This window comes from Phoenix dactylifera, chromosome 17 (assembly GCF_051530095.1).
Source record: "Phoenix dactylifera cultivar Ajwa chromosome 17, Ajwa_hap1_PhDact_Kaust_v1.1, whole genome shotgun sequence".
NCBI classification, from domain to species: Eukaryota; Viridiplantae; Streptophyta; class Magnoliopsida; order Arecales; family Arecaceae; genus Phoenix; species Phoenix dactylifera.
Window position 1 is genome coordinate 2,642,034 of NC_143206.1, and position 13,855 is coordinate 2,655,888.

Genomic DNA, 13,855 nt, shown 5'->3' on the forward strand with positions numbered 1-13,855 from the left:
AGAAATTTTCTGAAAATGACCGCCTATCACGCATTCGTCATATAGGAAGCATTGCAAAGATCACCTTTATTTTTCTTCAATGAAGGACAATGACATTCTAAATTTTAGGGAATCAATATGATGTCACAAGCAATAAAAACATAATGACATTAAAGTTTAGCTTCCCACAACTCTCCTTTCTCAGTCATCAGATGACAAACATCTCGGCGAGAAGCACATGAACTGAAAGATAAAGAAATCTTATCAGAATAGGATGAACATGAAGGTAATTTTAAGATATCCCCTTGAAAAAGAGCATACACATGTTTTTCTCAATATTATCTACTCTCTAACAAAGTGAAGAGCAAAACAATAATTGTGTGTGTTCATTAAGATTTAGTCCTAAACTGCTGTTGGCAGTACATGTCACTTTTCTCCAAATGCTACAAAACTTCCATCATTTACAGATATGCAGCTCTATGCTCTATTTGCTATAACAAGTCAATGGAAAACAGATGATAAAGATGCTTTGTTCTTTCCAATGTCATTAAACAAATTGATTAAGTTTCAATTGTGAATCTCACTTTGCATGTTTTCTTCCCATTTCTCCCCTGGACTGCATTAGGACTTTTAAGGCATGGTTTAAGATTCAAGGATGAATTTGCCAATACGGGAGTTGATAAATCATGAGCTTTGGCAACATGCTCTTTCTTCTTATCCCTCTCATGGAGTGCCTGTGGCCCTTTAAGGCATGATTTAAGATCTAGAGATGAATATCGCTCTACAGGTATCAGTAAATCATGTGTCTCATGCCCCTTTCTAAAGTTTTCATGCTTATCAAACCAAAAACGAACATTGGCATGACCAAATACATTCTTCTTCTTTACACATCTATAAGCAGAATCTGCATCAGCTTGGTTTAAAAAAACCACTTGGGCTGCACCTGTGTAGAAGAAGAGCTTGGTTTTTGAACAGTCCAATGGCCCAAACAGTAGAAACTTCTTCTCCAGCTGCTCTTTGGAAGGCAGCTTGAAATCTTTTGGGAATTTCATGTGCAATGATTTAGGAAAGCTGTTGTAATTATCACTCATTGAAGATTTTTGAACTTTGCGCGTTAATGTTGAACTTTCTCTCATCAGGGGAGACGAATAATATCTGGTCCACTCAGAGAGATCAGAAATGCCAGGCCGATCAGGCCCCTCCTGATGATGATGTTTATTTTTAAATTCGCACCTTGGTAAAGTCAGGCTGCAACATCCTTTTTCATCAATTTCATAATGAACAAGGCAGTCCTTAGTTTCAGAAACAAACTTTGTGCCACTGTCAGCATGATGAAGAAACAGAGCTTTTTCAGTTGCATTATTTGCAGCATTGACCTCATCATTAGAACAGGTCTGATTACCTGAAGAGCTTATATATTTCATCGTTTGTGCATCCAGCATTTTGTTCAATTTAAAGGAATTATCAGGAGTAGTGGGATGACTAAGCCTCCTTTTCTTTAAGATACTCTTGCAAGCAGCTCTTGTGGGAAGATCTAAGCTGGAAAAAACTTTTGTAGTGTCACTTGTACTGGCATCACTACCAACAAGACTGACCTCGAAAGTACACTGAACGTCAAAACCAAACTTCAATGTTTCATCTTGAGAGTGTATTTCATGTTTATTAGGAAGGTTGATGGCCAACCGGCTTTCTTTGGCTGGTACTGTCTGTAGTATACTGCTATCAACTGAAGATACTAGTACTGCAGCAGAATCATCACATTGATGCTCAACATGAATGCTGATGTCATCTTCTTGTTTCACCTTTTCTTGTCCTAAAGTGGTTCCTGGATTGTCATCACAAGTTAAACATTTCCCTGACTGGACAACATTGACAGCACCTGCAAAATCTAGACTATTTTCCTGAAAGATGTTAGCAGCGCAACAGTGCAGAGAATCTATAGATCGTTCATTTGCATAAAACCTGGTTTCATCAGCTGAAATCTGATGAACATCTCTTGCAGGAGAAAAGCTTTTCTTGCATATAGTCTCTGCATCCATTTCCTCTAATGAAACGCCAGTAGATGAGTTTTGCATTTCAAAATTTTCATCCATACATATATCTGCCCCTGTTGGCACACTCCTGTCAGCTACAGCTTCAAGTTGATTATCCAGCAAACATTTATATTCTTCATCCAAGTTGAGGATACTGAAGTCCACTCTGTTAATCATACAGGTCTCCCGTCCCTCTAGCACTTGCTCTTCAAATACAGCCAAATCCTCTTCTTCTGTTATAACAGAGAAATCATATCCCGGTTCTATGGTTTCTCCGTCTATTTTTGCACTCTTGGATGAGGAATCAAAAATCCCCTGATCTGTACCTGATATGAAATTGAATATATGAATTTACAGAAGTTTAAAGGCCTTATACAAAATAAACATCACATCTGTTTGAAATTTGTAATTCCTAAAAATTATGCATAAGACCCACTGAAACATATAAGCGAACAGAATAGGTTTTTGAACATAGCAATCAACATCAATGTTCTAAAATGCAGTCATGATATGCAGAGGAGTTGAAGAGAAACAAGATGAGTGGAAGCAGAGGTGAGGAGCTGAGTTTTGACAAAAGAGGGGGAGGGTTCACAGGTTGCCAGCCCATCATCATCTAGGGCGATGTTGGTTATGATTTCTTAGGGAGCATCTGCTTGCGGATCCCATAGGATGGCTGGCCCTCTTTAGTTTCTTTTTATTCTCTTCACACAGACAAAATGAGACTTCAAGATGGGTGTGCTGTCAGAAAAGGAATACTATCTTATTTAACTCCTCCCAGCAAAAGAATTCTCAAATTTCACTCAACCCTAAAATGTGGCCTGTTATTATCACTTAGTCGGATATAATCAGTCACTAAGTCTCCTTTAAAAGGATTATTTTCCATGTTAGGACTCATCAAAAGAATCAAGCAAAGTGTGCCCAGTCAAACCTGTTAGATAAAATGATCTTCTGCTTAGGGAAAAAAATGAACATAAAATAACAGCAAGCCTATCTGCTTTGTGCTTGAGACGCGTGTGACAAACTCTTCAAGGGCTCTATGCTGGACTCTCAAGGTCTAAAACAAAATTGATTATATTCTCCTTTTCTTCTGAGTTCTAAAGGTAAGCCTCCTTGCTAAAATTTATACATACATGCATGCATACATATACAGACATATGTACATACATACATACATACATACATACATTAATTAATTATATATAGATAGATATATCCACACACACACATCCCAGAAGTTATCCATCTCAAAGAAGGGAACAGCTTTCCTTTTCTTCTTCTTCTTCATGCTCCTGCATCAATGGAAAGGCAGAGAAGAGGTAGAGAAGAAGAGGTGGAGTTAAGGAGCATAGCACTGTGAGCAATTGTTAGAGAATAAGGTAGAAGAAGAGGCAATGAAGAAGAGCAATAGCAGTGGGGAAAAAAATATAGCAGCGCACATAACAGCAAGAGTAGTAGCTGAAGATAGAACTAATGGTGGCATAGAAGAGACGGCACTAGAAAAGGAACGAGAGAAGGTGGAAGAGGTGAAGATGGAGAAGAAAGCCAAAATCAGCACCATCAAGCCTTATCCCAAGTCCGAACTATTTAAAGCTGACTGTTAATTCTCATGTGCCAAGTATTCCCATCAGGGCTACTGAGGATCCTAGTATTATTTTGATGCTTACAAAGCCATTGAGGCCATATGGAAATGCTAATGCTATTAACTCAATTAATCCAGTACATAAGTGAGTAAGGAAGAAAGATTTGATACATCCTTGATACGCTTTGCTTGATACATTTAAAAGAACCTTCAAGAATACATCTAAAAACAAATTATATTGGAAGAACTTGAGAAAAGAACTAATTTACAGTTTAATATGCCTTAGAGTCAAGTTCTCTTGATTAAAGCTCAATTCTATTATTTACATGCTTAATGAGCTTAAACTTTAATGTGCTAAACATCCTAAGAAGAAAGAAATGATTTGCAATGTTGTTACTTCATGATTATATGTTTTAAATGCAAATCTAACTTTGAAGTGAAGAATTTCAGTGTTAGAGTCGACCCCACGAAGATTGGAGTCGACCCCGGCACATTTGTCACACTCATGGCACATTCTGGCACAATGGCACAAGTAGCACAGAGCTTGGATCGACCCCAAGAAACCATGAGCCGACCCCAACTTCAGCCATCTGAAAATACCGTCTTCTGGAATTTACTGAGAGGGCCGACCCCAAGAAACCTCGAGCCGACCCCAGGTGGAGCCGACCCTAAGAAACCTCGAGCCGACCCCAGTGGAGCCGACCCCAATGAAAGTGGAGCCAACCCCAAGAAATCAAGAACCGACCCCAACAAGACAAGGAAGAAACTGGATTCCCTGAAAACACTGTAGTTGGGTCGACCCCAAGGAAAGTGGAGCCGACCCCAGTGGAGCCGACTCTAGAGAAGCCAGAGCCGACCCCAAGCTTCCAATGCAAAAATTACGTTTCCTGAAAACACTATAGCGGAGCCGACCTCAGAAAATTGGGGCTGACCCCAATGGGGCCGACCCCAGAAATGTTGGAGCCAACCCCAGCCTGGAACGCAGAAAACATGGTCTCTGGATTTCCTGAGAGGGTCGATCCCAGAAGAGTAGGGGTCGACCCCAGTGAAGGTGGAGTCGACCCGAGCAGAATTGGGGTCGACCCAAGCACGACTGACAGCATAACGGCTAGTTGTGCAGAAATACTTTTTGGGCTTCCAACGGCTATAAACGGTTAGTTTCTTCAATCCAATGGCTAGGAAGGATTATTTGGAGGTTGGAGAAGTATTTAAGAGCCACCATTCATCAAGGGAAGAGATCTTGGTGGAATAAAAAAGTGCATTCAAGAGAAAAGCCAAGTTTAGAGAGATTTATCTTTTTGATTCATCCCAAATCCAAAAGAAGTGTGTTGAGCAGAATTCAAGTGCCTTCAAGAGCTCAACCAATTCATTGAAGAGTGAAGCAATTTCAGCAAAGAAGAGAAGAGAATCTACAAAGCGATAATTATTTTCTTATCTCTTCTTTTAGTACATAATTGTCTATTTGCTCATTTAGGAGCTTTAAACTTCCTTTCTATTTTTCTTTGTAAGGTTGTTGGTGAGCCCGTAAAACCAACAGTATAGGTTTGTTGGTGAGCCCGTAAAACCAACGGTTAGGTTGTTGGTGAGTCCGCAAAACCAACATAGGTTATTGGTGATCCCAGAAAACCAAATTGTAAAGGTTTTGGATTGTGAGCCCGGAAAACAATCCAACTGTAATCCGAAGGATTATAGTGAATTTCCAAGAAGAGGCTTGGGGAGTGGACGTAGGTGCTTGGGGCGCACCGAACCACTATACATTGTTTTGTTTGTGTTCTGCTTGTTCTTGTATTTATTCTTGCTTTAGGGTAAGTTCACATAAGTAACTTAAGAAAGCTTCCACCGCTCTTAACAAGAAAATTTTTAAAGCACCAAAAATTTAGAAAAACCCAATTTACCCCCCCTCTTGGGTTGTCACCTTAGGCAACAAGTGGTATCAGAGCAGGTGCTCTAAGGTTAATTGTTGATCTTACGATCAAGAGCCAAAGATCATGAAAACTCAAATAGATAGTTTTCTAGGAGATGGACAATTAATTGATAGACCTCCACTATTTAATGGCATAAACTATACACATTGGAAAGCACGCATGCGCATTTTCATTCAAGCATATGACTACGATCTATGAAATATCATACGATGGGCCACACACAAACATCAATCATGATAAGAAAATGGCTCAGCAAAATGCAAAGGCCATAAGTATTCTATATTGTGCATTAGATGATAGTGAATTTAATTGCATATCTTTTTGCACAACTGCTAAGAAAATATGGAATATGCTTGAAGTCAAATATGAATGTACTAACAAATTTGAAACATCATGTGCAGAAAAAGAGCAGTATCATATTGCAAATCCATGCTTTATGGCACATGAAAATGAGATACATGAGGTACATGCTGAAACTGAAAGCGATTTTACATTTGATGAACTTCATGATGCTTTTTCTGATTTGTATTTAGAATATAAGAAACTTATTTGTAAGAACAAAAACTTGAAGAATGAAAATCAAATCCTAATAGATGAAAAACTGAAACTAACTAATAAAACTGAAATCTTAATTAAAGAAAATAAGCAACTAAATCAAAGAAATCAACTTCTCACTAAGAGCCATGATAGACTTAAGAAGAACAATGAATTGCTTTCAGAAGATAATGAAAAATTAACTAAAGAAGTTGATAATTTGAAACCTATTGTTGAAAGATTCACTCTCAGCTCTGAAAAACTGAATTTAATGATAGAAAACTCAAGAGCTGTATATGACAAAGCTGGAGTAGAATATCAAGCTTGGTACATCCAAAAATCTTTCAAGAATATGTTTGTTAAAGCCTCTTTTGTCCATCCTAAAATAGTTTTTCACAAATCTGGTAAAATTAATAAACAGAAACAGAAAACTGAAAATTCATTATCTGTTAAATCTATGTTGTTTAAATTTAACAAAAGTAAGCAGAAGTATATTACTTGTAATCCTAAAACCTGTAAACTAATAAACAAAATGGCAATTAAGAGAATATGGATTCCAAAAGGAACAATTATTGCTAATCTGCAAGGACCTAAAAAGGCTTGGGTCCCCAAGTTGAAAACCTGATTATTTTTCAGCAGGCGTGTCTAGCTACCCAAGACTCTAATGAAAGATATTATCTGGACAATGGGTATTCTAGACACATGTTAAAGAATGAAACTTAAAATATGATTAAGAAAAGCAATTAAAATGAAAGAAATAAATTCAAATCCCTCCATCTTTCTATTTTTTTTACTTTACTTATCGATGGATAATTTGCTAATGCTTAATCTATTTTCTTAGAATAACTCCTTGAATTCTTTATATGCTTGATTAAGAGTTGTTTTAATATCCATGGCATTATCCTCTATTGATCATAAATATAAGAATGTGTACTTGGTATATTTTTACATATATGCATTAAGAATACCAAAATTAAAGAGACTAGCTTTGGCATATAAAATAAACTCATACTAGTATGGAGTTAATTTCAAAAGACCTTGTCATTGGTTCACTTAGATTAATTTTTGCAAGATCAAAGTTTGCTATGTATGCCATCTAGAAAAACAAATTAGAATCATTTCTAAATCTGAAAACATTGTTTTCACCTCTTAGTCTTTGAAAATTCTCCATAAGAACTTATTTGGATCTCTAGGATTGTGAACCTAGGAGATAAGCTGTCTGATTTTGTAATTGTGGATAATTTCTCAAAGCTAACATTGGTTTTGTTCTTGGCACTTAAATTAAAATAATTTTTTGCATTGGCACAAACTTACAAAAGGTTTCAAATGAAAAAGATTTGCAAGCTGTGAAAATAAATAAGTATCATGGCACAGTTTTGAAAACCAATTTGTTAATAAGGTTTACACAGAAAATGGTATTGAATACAATTATTTTTGCACCAAGAACACTATTGCATATAGGGGTTATAAAATATATAAAAATAGAACCCTTGAAAAATTTGTGTAAGGACAATGCTTTGTGATAGCAGTTGATTAATGCTATCATCATAGCTTGTCATATTATAAAGTTTCTATTAAATCTATTTTTGAAGGAAACCCCATATGAACTGATGAAAAACAGAAAATCAAATGTTGCATATCTTCATGTTTTTTCATTTATACATGTTATGTTCTCAAAAATGAAAGATATGCCAAATCTGATAAAACAAGTATTTCTTTGGATATTACTCTTCAAGCAATGTATATAAAATATTCAATGAAAAGATACTAGTTGTATAAATATTAATTCATATTATTCTTATTAAAACTAGATCTTTTATTGAGAATATGGTTTGTCATTTTGCTTCTATTTAAAAGACATTAAGAAGAATGAACAAGATGATAATTGGTTAAGTTAAACTAAATCATTTTGAAAGGAATAAAATTTGAAATCTTGTTGAAGAATCTGAAAATTTTTTATATTTGGAACAAAATTGAGTTTTTCAAAAACACACTTAATAAAGAAGAATTGGTGATTACTAAAAGAATTAATCAGAAAAGATAAAATAGATCTTGATAAAATCTTTGCATGATTAGAAGCCAAAGATCACTACTTTCATTTGATTGTTTTATGAGACTTGTATTTTGTCAAATGAATGTGTAGAATGAACTTCTGTGTGGTTATATCATTAAAATTTTTATGTAAAAATAACCATCTATATTTGAAAAATAGTCATTACAAACATGATAAAGTACTATTTGATTTAGAACAAGCACCAAGAGCATGATATGAAAGATTAAGTAAAGTTTTTTTAATATCATAATTGCTCAAATATATATTGATAACATTATTTGTGTTGCTACTAATGAAGCTTTATGTAAAGTTTTTACTAAGCTCATGCAGGGTGAGTTCGAAATGAGTAAAATGGATGACTAATCTTTCCTCTCGAACTCCAAACTAAGACAAATAAGAAAGAGGATCTTCATTGGCCAAAGTAAGTTCACAAGAATATTCTTATAGAAGTTTGGCATGAAGAAAGGTATGTCTATGACCCCATCTTGTAGAGTTTAAAAATGATGAGCAAGGTAATTCTATTGTTTGAAGCTGTATTACTATATCATACAGCTTGTAGGCCAAATTGTATGCTCATTTTGTGCTTATATGCAAAGATATCAAACTAATTCTAATGAATTACATTTAATTGATGTCAAAAGACTCATAAAAATCTGTTAAGAAAATAAAACTAAATACTCCAGTCTTAAGTAAAAGCAAAACAAGCATAATATATTCAGCACATTTGTGAGAATTATGTGAGCATTCTTTTGAAAGGGATAAAATCTGTAATAAACTATATTTAAACAGGAAAAGTTTGGAATGAACATTTTTAAAGGGAACGGTTTAACCTTTCTATATTGCTCATCATAGGGATGGTGCCAATGGAGAGGCTAGTGATAGTACCCGGCACTATTTGACCCAACTATTCGGTGTAGGGCATATTAGGAACGGCACAAGAGGAAGGCTAGTGGTGGTACCTCGTGCCCCTTCCAACTCTACCGAATAGGGAGAAAATAGAGTATAGAGCATAGAAAAGTAAAACCAAAAAGAAATGAAGATCAGAATGCTCACTGAGTGCTTAAAGGAAGAAATTCAAAAATGAGGAAATGAATGATAAGATAAATAAAAGTGTATAAAAAGTTTGTAAAAAAAAACCAATTGAAGTTTCCTTCACTTGAAAACACACCTTAAGGATAAAATCAGTGCAGAATTATGTTTAAATAGAGGAAGCTTATTTTAAAAAGAATTGATTTTGATCCTTGACATGCTTGTTCTAAATGTTTTAATACATGATGTTATGACTAAATGCATATTATGTTTTGCATGCGGCATGATGTTTTTGAATTATAGGTTCTCAATATTCAGATAACAAAGATCTTCCTTAAATATAATTTGTAATGTTCCAATGCTTGAATCTTTGAAATACTACATAAAATTTTTATAAGTATTATTAAAAAAAATTTAGATTTGTCGTTCATGATCATCTTTGAAATCTGAAAGTTGAATAGACTTACAAAAAGGAGAAAAGAAAGATATTTCTATTTAGGCAAAATGAATTGATCTTGATCTATATTTCTACTTGCCTAACTTTGGCACATAATGTCCTAATACTTGTTAAAATGTCCTCCAATTTGTACCAAAACTCAACATTAAAAATAAAAATTCTAAATGTGCTATGATGTACTTGAAATATGTATTTTTAATCTTAATGACTTAAGATGAGCTACAATGTAGAAGATACATATCTCAAATTATAAATTTTGAAAGCCTCCTTGAAAATTCTTATGAAATTCAGAATATGATCTAGTATAAAAGTTTAAACTTCATATAAAATGCTTATATCTTTGCATTTTTGTAATTTTCATTATATGCTTCAAAGATTGCATCATGCTGGAGAATAATTTACTATGATTCTTAGATAAAAACTACAGCTTAAGAAAAATAGAATTAATTTTGATACTTTGGTTGTTTGCTCCGATACGCATCTGAAATATATCATTTTTTATCTTATAAGTGTACTGAAATTGGTCTAAATGATGTGTTTTTTCAATGATCTTGATTGCGAACAAATGTTTCTAAACATATGATGTTATTTTGATATTAAAAAGATTTATCGTACTTCATATATACATTGCTGAAAAACTATGACTAAGAAATTAATATTTTGAATATACACTCCTGCATAATTAAATGCTTCTATCATTAAAAAGAAAAGCTATTTTTAAGAAGAGAGTTATTGATCCTAAAGCTTAAAATATTTCAACTCACTCCAATAATTCTTATAGGAAAGAAATGTAATTACTTTTGAAAGAAATTTGAGCTTCAAAAGAATTATCTTCTGATTAATATTTCCATACATATTAAAAAAAAATAAGAGGAAACATAATTTGTTCTTGAAAGATTAAAAAGAGTGATTGCTATAAATTTTGAAAAATTCTGGATCACTCTACATTCTTGATATTATAAAATTTCAGTTTTATTCACGCTTCTCATTAAAATCTAAAATTCATAAAAGAAAAGAGAGTTCGAAGAAAAATGCATCTTTTAAGGGGGAGCTTTAAATACTCAATCTCTTTATTGAAAATTATCCTAAAATTCTAAACTTTCAAATGGAAAATCCTTCAAAATCCAAATTTGAAAATCCTTGTGATACACCTTGAGGCTTGTTGTTTAATTAATAAATCTTGTGTATCAATCATGAACCAAATTGTTGATCTTAAAGTGCCTCTTATTTGATATATATATATATATATATATATATATATAAAATCAGCTTGAAACGTAATATTTTATATTTGATTCATAATCATTTGTGTCAATTTCTGCATATAACTGTTTTACTTGCAAAGCATGAATAGATCTCAAGAGCTTTACATAAATAAAAGAAAACTGAATGTTCTTAAAGCTAAATCATTAAAAGTTACTTTATACAAATTTGGCAAAGACCTTAGTATGCTTTTAATGTCCAATTGGTTTCAAATTGATATCAATTTAAGCATATTTTGGTATCAGACTTTGTGCTTCATTCAATATCTCTTGAAAGTTGGATCTCTATCTATATTTTATCAATAAATCATTTATTTTGAAAACTAATTGAAAAAGATTCCATCTACACTTGATTTGAAAACTAACTTTGGAATCTATATTTAGAGATCTCTTTTGGCTTGTATCTCCAATAACTCATTCTTAAAGCCAAATTTTTCATCCTTGATTTTGATGATATTATTTCAGGTTTACTATTTCTAAGAGAGAGATAAAAGAACTTTAAAAGCATTTTAAGATCATCAAATTTGCTGTGATCTCATCAAGATTTGCTCTGATTCATTCTGAAATCATCTTAATTGGCTCTGATCTATATTCATTATCTTGCCCTGACAGTATTACCTTGAGTCACATAATTCATATTCTTACAATAATTTGGCATGCAATGAATGAAATATTATCTTGTGCTTAATGTTTCATTATTTTGCAATCCTTTTGATGTTGTCAAAAAGGAAAAAAAATATCTGAGTATATGCTCATAATAAAGCATGTTCATTATGACTAGTGTCTTCTAGATTTTGTATTTGTTTTGACTAGTATCTACTCTTTGTTATTGTCTGCATTTCTTCTCTAGAATATTATACTTTTGGCAAAGATGGTGAAATACATTTTTTCTTTACTCATGATCTTTGTATCATTACAATACTATCCATTGCTATTCATTATTTTTGATGATGACAAAAAGGGGGAGAAAGTATAAGAGAGAAACTAGAAACAAAAATTCTATAAGAAAGATAATTCTATAAAAAAAGACTGTATAAGGAAGAAAATATAAAAGGTATATATTGTATACTTACGGGGGAGACATGTATTATACACTTAAGGGGGAGACATTTGACAAAGAGAAAATCTGAATCTGGCACATAATCAGAGAGATTTTTCTTGCCTCGATAATAGCTTGAAACTCTTGCTTTAAGAGGGAGCAAAGCTAAAATTCATTAGGCATTCTACTTGGATAAGATAGGAGGAAATTTTGGTTCATTGATACATTCTCTAAATTGGACTATTTGAAACTTTTACACCAAAAGCATTTCCTATACATTAAACCTTACTTCTCACATGAATATCAATTTGCTTATACTCAATGTTTTGTAATCATCAAAAAGGGGGAAATTGAGGATCCTAGTGTTATTTTGATGCTTACAAAGCCATTGAGGCCATATGGAAGTGCTAATGCTATTAACTCAATTAATCCAGTACATAAGTGAGTAAGGAAGAAAGATTTGATGCATCCTTGATACGCTTTGCTTGATACATTTAAAAGAACCTTCAAGAATACATCTAAAAACAAATTATATTGGAAGAACTTGAGAAAAGAACTAATTTACAGTTTAATATGCCTTAGAGTCAAGTTCCCTTGATTAAAGCTCAATTATATTATTTACATGCTTAATGAGCTTAAACTTTAATGTGCTAAACATCCTAAGAAGAAAGAAATGATTTGCAATGTTGTTACTTCATGATTATATGTTTTAAGTGCAAATCTAACTTTGAAGTGAAGAATTTCAGTATTAGAGTCGACCCCACGAAGATTGGAGTCGACCCCGGCACATTTGGCACACTCATGGCACATTCTGGCACAATGGCACAAGTAGCACAGAGTTTGAGTCGACCCCAAGAAACCATGAGCCGACCCCAACTTCAGCCATTTGAAAATACAGTCTTCTGGAATTTACTAAGAGGGCCGACCCCAAGATTTCTTGAGTCGACCCCAGGTGGAGCCGACCCTAGGAAACCTTGAGCCGACCCCAGTGGAGCCGACCCCAATGAAAGTGGAGCTGACCCCACGAAATCAAGAACCGACCCCAACAAAACAAGAAACTGGATTCCCTGAAAACACTGTAGCTAGGTCGACCCCAAGGAAAGTGGAGCTGACCCCAGTGGAGCTGACCCTAGAGAAGCCAGAGCCGACCCCAAGCTTCCAATGCAAAAATTACGTTTCCTGAAAACAGAAAATTAGGGCCGACCCCAGAAATGTTGGAGCCGACCCCAGTCTGGAACGCAGAAAACATGGTCTCTGGATTTCCTAAGAGGGTCGACCCCAGAAGAGTAGGAGTCGACCCCAGTGAAGGTGGGGTCAACCCGAGCAGAATTGGGATCGATCCGAGCACGACTGACAGCATAACGGCTAGTTGTGCAGAAGTACTTTTTAGGCTTCCAACGGCTATAAACGGCTAGTTTCTTCAATCCAATGGCTAGGAAGGACTATTTGGAGGTTGGAGAAGTATTTAAGAGCCACCATTCATCAAGGGAAGAGATCTTGGTGGAATAAAAGAGTGCATTCAAGAGAAAAGCCTAGTTTAGAGAGATTCATCTTTTTGATTCATTCCAAATCCAAAAGAAGTGTGTTGAGCAGAATTCAAGTGCCTTCAAGAGCTCAACCAATTCATTGAAGAGTGAAGCAATCTCAGCAAAGAAGAGAAGAGAATCTACGAAGCGATAATTATTTTCTTCTCTCTTCTTTTAATGCATAATTGTCTATTTGCTCATTTAGTAGCTTTAAACTTTCTTTCTATTTTTCTTTGTAAGATTATTGGTGAGCCCGTAAAACCAACGGTTAGGTTGTTGGTGAGCCCGCAAAACCAACATAGGTTATTGATGATCCCGGAAAACCAAATTGTAAAGGTTTTAGATTGTAAGCCCGGAAAACAATCCAACTGTAATCCGAGGGATTATAGTGAATTCCCAAGGAAAGGCTTGGGGAGTGGACGTAGGTGCTTGGGATGCA

At 34.3% G+C, this 13,855-nt stretch overlaps 1 protein-coding gene across 1 annotated transcript in view; it reads right to left on the reverse strand.

The window, feature by feature from the left end:
• Positions 1–249: 249 nt before the first annotated feature.
• The window catches only part of LOC113461433 (uncharacterized), a 41,973-nt gene continuing 28,367 nt past the window's right edge, over positions 250–13,855 (reverse strand). The window contains exon 2 of the mRNA XM_039121084.3: positions 250–2,338. Within this exon, the coding sequence (XP_038977012.2) occupies positions 540–2,338 (1,799 nt within the window). The 3' untranslated portion in view covers positions 250–539. The remainder of the gene's footprint in view (positions 2,339–13,855) is intronic.